This window comes from Oreochromis niloticus, unplaced genomic scaffold (genome assembly GCF_001858045.2).
Source record: "Oreochromis niloticus isolate F11D_XX unplaced genomic scaffold, O_niloticus_UMD_NMBU tig00000417_pilon, whole genome shotgun sequence".
Lineage (NCBI taxonomy): Eukaryota > Metazoa > Chordata > Actinopteri > Cichliformes > Cichlidae > Oreochromis > Oreochromis niloticus.
In genome coordinates, this window is record NW_020327160.1 from 49569 (window position 1) to 56469 (window position 6901).

General features: G+C 43.2%; 1 protein-coding gene across 1 annotated transcript in view; it reads left to right on the forward strand.

Annotated features, from left to right (window-relative positions):
• LOC109200455 (uncharacterized) overlaps nucleotides 1-5284 on the forward strand; it is a 37137-nt gene extending 31853 nt beyond the window's left edge. The window contains exons 5-7 of the mRNA XM_019356028.2: nucleotides 3914-4225; nucleotides 4358-4432; nucleotides 4792-5284. Coding sequence (XP_019211573.1) covers nucleotides 3914-4225; nucleotides 4358-4432; nucleotides 4792-4940 — 536 coding nt within the window. The 3' untranslated portion in view covers nucleotides 4941-5284. The remainder of the gene's footprint in view (nucleotides 1-3913; nucleotides 4226-4357; nucleotides 4433-4791) is intronic.
• The last annotated feature ends 1617 nt before the right edge of the window (nucleotides 5285-6901 follow it).

Here is a 6901-nt window from a genome sequence, read left to right on the forward strand (position 1 = left end):
TATCTATCCACACACTCAGCCACAATCATCCGCTCCTCAATATAAATGTACAAAACCAGTAGTCATTATCCCTAGAAACACACACCCTCAAAAAAAAATCACTGTATTTAATCATTTATTCATACTCACTGTGACAAATGCAATTCATGTAAAGAAGATCCCCTATAGGTGAAATTTCCATTCGGCACGACCCCGAAATAAGCATGCCTTTTATCTAAATAAAATGAAATTACTACACCACATCTAGTGGTGAAATTCGTGCTTAATCACACCCTATATTATGATAAAACCAAAAAGTAAAACAAATGTAACTGCTTATATTATTCAATTGAAACAAGAACCACTTAAAAATCTTATAAATCCTGCTTCACACCACAAAAATGAAACAAATCATTCCCACATTTATCACTCAAACTCCTCCACTCAGTCTTACCCTGCCGACTGAAATGCCGGTCTAAATCATGCACCATTTGTCTCTTCTATATCAAGACCCAGCCAAACATCAAACATTCACCGTAATCATTCAAAACTTTATTTGTAATATTATAATCAGCAAAATCAGCGTCTTAATTACAGGCATGTATCATTGTTTGCAACAATGTCTATAAAGCCGCTAATACTCTAAGTGTTTCACCGCCTCCTCATTTGCGTTTACACACACACCGTCTAAAAATAGCTCGCAGCGCTGCAGCGCGCTGTCGACACACACAGCCTCCTTTCACATCAAACTCTCTTATTTTATATTACAAAAACGTCTTATATTTACAATCACTCTCAGGCCTGACAGCTTAGCACCTACACAATTTCGACAAATTTACCATAACCGCCCAGCGGATAAACCCCAGGTTTTTTGCGATCAATTCACCAGTATCAGGCTTTAACTGTTTCTGGTCTAATCTCTAAAATCCCTAACTGAATTTAAAAGCGTCAACCAACCCAACCTTTGCCTGAAGCTCTATTTTTGGCATTTCACAGCCAAGGCTTTCCCGAAGTTTTAAGTTAAGGTTACACGCCCGAAGTCCAACTTCTGCTGGCCAAAAAAGCGCAGACTACCGCTCCAAACGGTCAGGAGACTCTAACTCCTAGCTTATTCCGGGATGCCCTGTACCCCACGGTTAAGCCAAACCGAACTAACCCTATTCGCCGATAGATCAATGCCGAGTGTCCTACGGCAAGGAGGGAGCATAAATTCCGGGCTATGCGCTTCTTAGCAGTCCAACTGCCGTTCTTAACAATTTATAATACTTTAAAGCAACAATCAACACCTCAGAAGAAGTGTATGACTGACACAGGTTTAACCTTCTGACCAATTTGGGACTCAAACCCACAAAATGACCAATTCCCTATATCCTACGTGAGACTCGAACTCACTTTCACTGTTTTTTAGGGACTTTAACCCTTTCTTAAGGGACTTTAACCCTTTCAACCTTCCATTTTCATTATTTCAACTTCAACTTCTCATGAGATTTTCACCAAAATCAAAACAGACACCCACCAGCAATTTCAGTGAGTAGACTTTAATTTTCCATGTCCAATTTGGCACACTTCGGATAAAATCAACAGGTAGTGCCTATCTCTTTTATAAAGGCGCCTGTCCACTCAGTTCGATTGCCGGATAACGTCTGCCCATCTGACCACCTCGGACCGTCCAAGCCTCCAACTTCCACCCCAATACCACAGGACGAGCCCCCAAATGTTACGGGTTCAAAATATTGGAGATGGATACAAGAGGAAAACCAAAATAACAACACTGGTCCGGCCGGGTTGAGTCAAACGATGATTTTAATGAACACACGTGTGGGAGATGAACACTGCACGCAGACAGCATAAGATCTCAAAATGGTGGAGCATTGCTCAAACTCTTATAGCCTCTAGTGGCCCCCACCTATTCATAAAAGCCTAAACATTCACATTCTTTCTCTCACACGGCGCCTAAGCTATGACCTTGGCTCCCTGTTTATCTGCTCCTGATGAGATGGGGCAGAAAACCTCTCCGGTATATTCTGCTTTCTTCTAATCAGACAAATAAGATCATGACTCTCTGAAAACACTATTTCTTATAACTCAGCCGCATAATGCATTATAAAACAATATCATTCATTCACAATAAATCAGCAGTCTAATGTAATGCAAATCAGTTTAACAAATGTAATAGTTATCACCTTCTTCTAATTCAGGAGAATAATGCAAACTAAAACTACATAATACTTCACAATCTTTAATTAGGGGTATAACATGGCATACGGTAATATTTTAATCCCACAAGTTTTCTCTGTGGTGGGGTCGGGTGGGCTGTCCTGGGCTCTGTGGGGCCGGGCGGCGCTGCTGAACTGGGCCCCGGTCCGGATGAGCCTTGGCCCCCTTTCCCTAGCGGGTTGCGGAGTATGGGGGTGCCTACTGGGGTCAGCGGGGGAGCTGGCCCCAGGGAGGGGCCACTTGCCCCTCCCTTCCTTCCCTCCCCATCTCCAGCTGCCTCCCTCTTCCCGCACCACTACAATCACCCACACATGCAGGGCCTTGGGGTAAAGGTGTGTCACCAGGGTGCAGGGGAAGCATCCCCCCCTCTGTCCCCTTCTGGCTGCCTGTGCCTCAATTTTATCACACAACTTAGACATCCACATTACTCACACTCTCGTAACACATACATATAGGACCTTGGGGGTGGGCACGCTACACGGCATCCAGAAGACCATCAGGGTGTACAACCTCACCCCTGGCGTCGTTGCCCACCTCGCAATTTTAAATACACGTAGACATTGAGGGCTATCAGAAGGGGCTATGCCAGGGGTGGGCAATCTCAGACCACGAGGGCCGGTGTCCCTGCAGGTTTTAGATGTGTCCTCGAACCAACACAGCTGATTTAAATGGCTAAGTCACCTCCTCAACATGACCTGAAGTTCTCCAGAGGCCTGGTAACGAACTAATCATGTGATTCAGGTGTGTTGACCCAAGGTGAGATCTAAAACCTGCAGGGACACCGGCCCTCGTGGACTGAGATTGCCCACCCCTGGGCTATGCGCTTACCTGCTGCTCTCTGTCAGGTAGCTCCATGCCCTCCTGGGTTTTAAATGCACCTTAGAACACACATACATCAACACTACATATGAGTGGGCGCAGGGAGGTTTGGAGTCTTCACACAGCCCCGTTCTCTGTTGCCTGTTGGGGCAGGGGGGCTGGGAGGAGGAGTTGGCCATCCGATTGGGGTCTGGAATGTGGGGCCTCCCTGCTGCTGCGGAATCGGGGCGGTCTGATTCTCTCCACCACAGGGAAAAGGGTAACACCACCTGGGTCTGGGTGCAGTTTCCCTCTCCAGGCGCAAGGGTACCCTAGACCTGGGGTATAGAGTACGCTTGGGGAGTGTGATTGTGTGTACGGTGTGGAGACATGGAGACAGAATGTCTGTCTGAAAAATGTATATTTCATTGTTTACATTGAATTATATGGAATTATTGTTTATTTTATTATTAGTACATTACGAGAAAAAAAGACATGAACGTGTTTCTGGAAAAAGGAGTATCTCTGTTTGAAATCATGTCTAAGCACTAATATAGAAAATACATTTTCACTTCCATAAAGACAATTGTATATATTTTAAAATTGGACTTAATTAAATTGTTACTTCAAAGAATAAAAAGTAAACACATGACGAATTAAACTGAAATGAATTTAATTTGACTTTTGAAAACATGCTGAGTGTTCCACATGTGAGCCATGATGACATGAGGTGATGACTGTGTTTGATATGAAGCTGAATCCAGTGTATGTAGTGAACTTTGTGCTGTATTGATGAGTAGTTTAGTGATCAGAGTCCATGTAGTTTCCAGGATCAGACTGAATGCAGTGCAGTGCTGGAAGCTGCTGCTGACTGTGTGAATGTGTGTCTGTGCTGCTTGTTGCTGCTGTCAAACTTCAGATGAGCAGGTAGTGAAGCCCGTGGTGAGCGTGTACCCAGCAGCATCCAGAGCCCACCTGGAGGGGAACAGCTCCCTGCTGTGTGTGGCCTCAGCCATGTTTCCTCCTCTGGTCCAGTTCTCCTGGAAAAGACAGAAGAAGAACGGCGGAGAACCGGAGGAGCTGCCCCCTGCTGAGGGAGAGCAGCTGGAGCTCAGAGAGTCGGGACACAGCGCCTCCATCTTACTGATCCATCAGCAAGAAACCAACACATATAAATACAACTGTTGGGTGAAGCACGAGGGGGGCACAGTGGAGGCCCAAACACAACAAGGTAATGAAGGCTTGGTGACTGTGTTCAGCAGTGATCCAGCTTCATGTGGAGATGCTGTCAAAGAGAGCAGAGGAGCAGAGGACTGACATTTCTCACTGCAGCTCCAAACATTTGACTCCTTTTCTGTTTCAGAGGTTCCAGCTCCAGCAGCCTCCTGTCCTCCAGAGAGAGAGCCAGCAGACCTGCCAGCTCTGCAGCCAGCTGACTGTAAGATCACCTGCTGCCTCTCTGCATGGACAGCTCCAATGTCCAATGAGGGAGCTGGAACAAGTTTAGGGACTCAGTCTTAAAGTTGCACTAATTGATCAAATCTTCATCCAACAAGCTCTGATAAAGCCACTGTACACTAGCTGCTCAGCACCAAACAGCAGACAGACCATAATATGTCAGAGATCAGTTTGTTAGCTGCTTGTGGAGTTCTTCTGCCCCCAAGTGGACACAAACACTACATCAATTCATCCACTTGAAGAAGAAGCTGTGACTGTTTCTATTTGGACTTTTTCTCCTTGATCTGAGAGGAATAACCCGACTGTCTGTCTGTCTCTTTGTGTCTGTCTGTCCTTCAGTGTCCTTCCAGTCTCAGTGCAGGGTGAAGCTGCTCTGCCTGCTGTACACAGTGCTGATAGTGAAGAGTCTGGTGTACTGCTGTGGACTCTCGCTGCTGATGATCCTCACAAACAAGGGAGCGTCCACCAACTGCACACATGCTGACTGACTGTTTTCTGCTCGCCTTTTCTCACCATCAGATCTCATCAATTCATCTCATTCATCACTTTGATCAGTATCACAAATGTTAGTTATGATGTGTTGTGCTTATTTTGGCTTTTTATTCAATAGTTAGAAGATCATCTGAAATAAATACATCTTTACATGTATTGTTACTCTGAGTTAGAATTCTTTTTGTACTTATTGTGACTTTTATTGTAGTAACAAAAATCATCAGGTATATTTTTATCACAAGTTTTCTGTTTGATTTGTTTTTATTTTGGTTGATTTTCAAATGTCAAACAGTGTAGTTGTGTTTGTAAGTGTGAATAATAAAGATTTCAAGATGAAGAATTTGATTCTACTTTCATTGTGTGATAAACAACAACCCGTGTGAGTGAAGCACAAACTGACTGTATCCAAACTTGCTCTCCTGCAGCAGACGGGCTGTGTGGGTTTCTGCTCTGCAGCCTCCACACCGTTAGCTGTGGCTTTTCACTTTAATAACACAATGACAGTTACAAGCATGAACTCTGCTTAAAGAATGATTCCAGGAAGGATCTGTGTTCTTCACCTGTGAGAGAAACAGCTCAAATCCTCAACTCAGAGCTGACAAATGAACTTTAATGGAATCAAAGCAGAGACCATGAAGCCCCTGCAGTCTGCTCAGCTCCCATTTTATTACCTGAGCTGAGTTTTTCATTCTGGATATCACACACGTAAGAACAGATCAAGTCTGAACAGCAAATGTTGGAGAATCATTTTGAAGTGTTGCTAAATGTCATTATTATTACAAAAACTACTGAATGATTCAGAAAATCGTTTCCAAAAAGCAGAAATATGCAAACAAAGTAGAAACAAGGCAACATGAGTCATTCAGATGCAGATAACATATTCTCCTTATTTTGAAGAACACAGTCATGAAATCTTTCTGTGTGTCATTCATTGAGTTGAAGTGCCTAATAGAAGAGGAAAAGCAGAAATAATCAATGATAGCTGAGACATTGAGAACATGGCTGTATGCCTGCTATCATAACAGGAAACAAAGCACACAAACAGCAAACAGACAATAATGTGGTCGCAGCTTGTTGTGTGTTGTTAGGTGTCATTTTTGACTTTGACATTTAATGAAGTCACAAAAATGTGTCCGACTCATTAAAGGAGTCTGTACGTCTCAGTCAGTGCTCTGTATTCATGTGTTCACCTCATTAAACTCACTGAGACACTTTTCTCCTCCAAACTTACAGCACAGCTTCATATTTCACTGACTGATTCTTTGATTACATCCATTAAGGCTCACACAGTGAAATTAGTGCAAACTTACAAATGTGTTGGAACAATTTTGGCCTCCAAACTGAACTTTGAGACAAACAGTGAAGCTGTGAGCAAAAAGAGGCTCCAGTGTGTGTCATGGTGGAGGAAACTGTTGTATTCCCACATTCAAAACATGCTGATCTTATTGGATTTTCCCCTCAAAGTCTTTTTCATCCTTTTTCTCTTCATCCAAATGTTCTAGCAGGCTGACTGTGAGTCCCTGTTTAACCTGTACAGCAGAAAGTAACAGCAGTCAGCGGCCTCCACTTGACTTCATGACTTCAACCCCTCGCACAGTCAGTTTCACTTTCTTCCTTCTGTCTTTTAGTCCTAAAATGTAGAACAACACCAGATCAAAATATTTGTGTCCTTCACTCACATCTTCAAATGATACCTTCTATATCAGAGATGATACAAAGGCAACATTTGTCTTATTTCTCTTTCATGAATCAAAAAGTACTTTTGTACTGTTGTGTAAATGTGTATGTAAAGGTGGATGACTGCCTACTGCAAATGAAATCTAACCATGGGTACAAATAAATGAAGCTGAAGCTGACGTAAAACACAGCCCTGTTTTTATTACTGTTTATAGATATTATCATTGATGATCATCATTTTGAATGATTCTTAAAAAGGGTTTAATGAATCCTTCAGTCT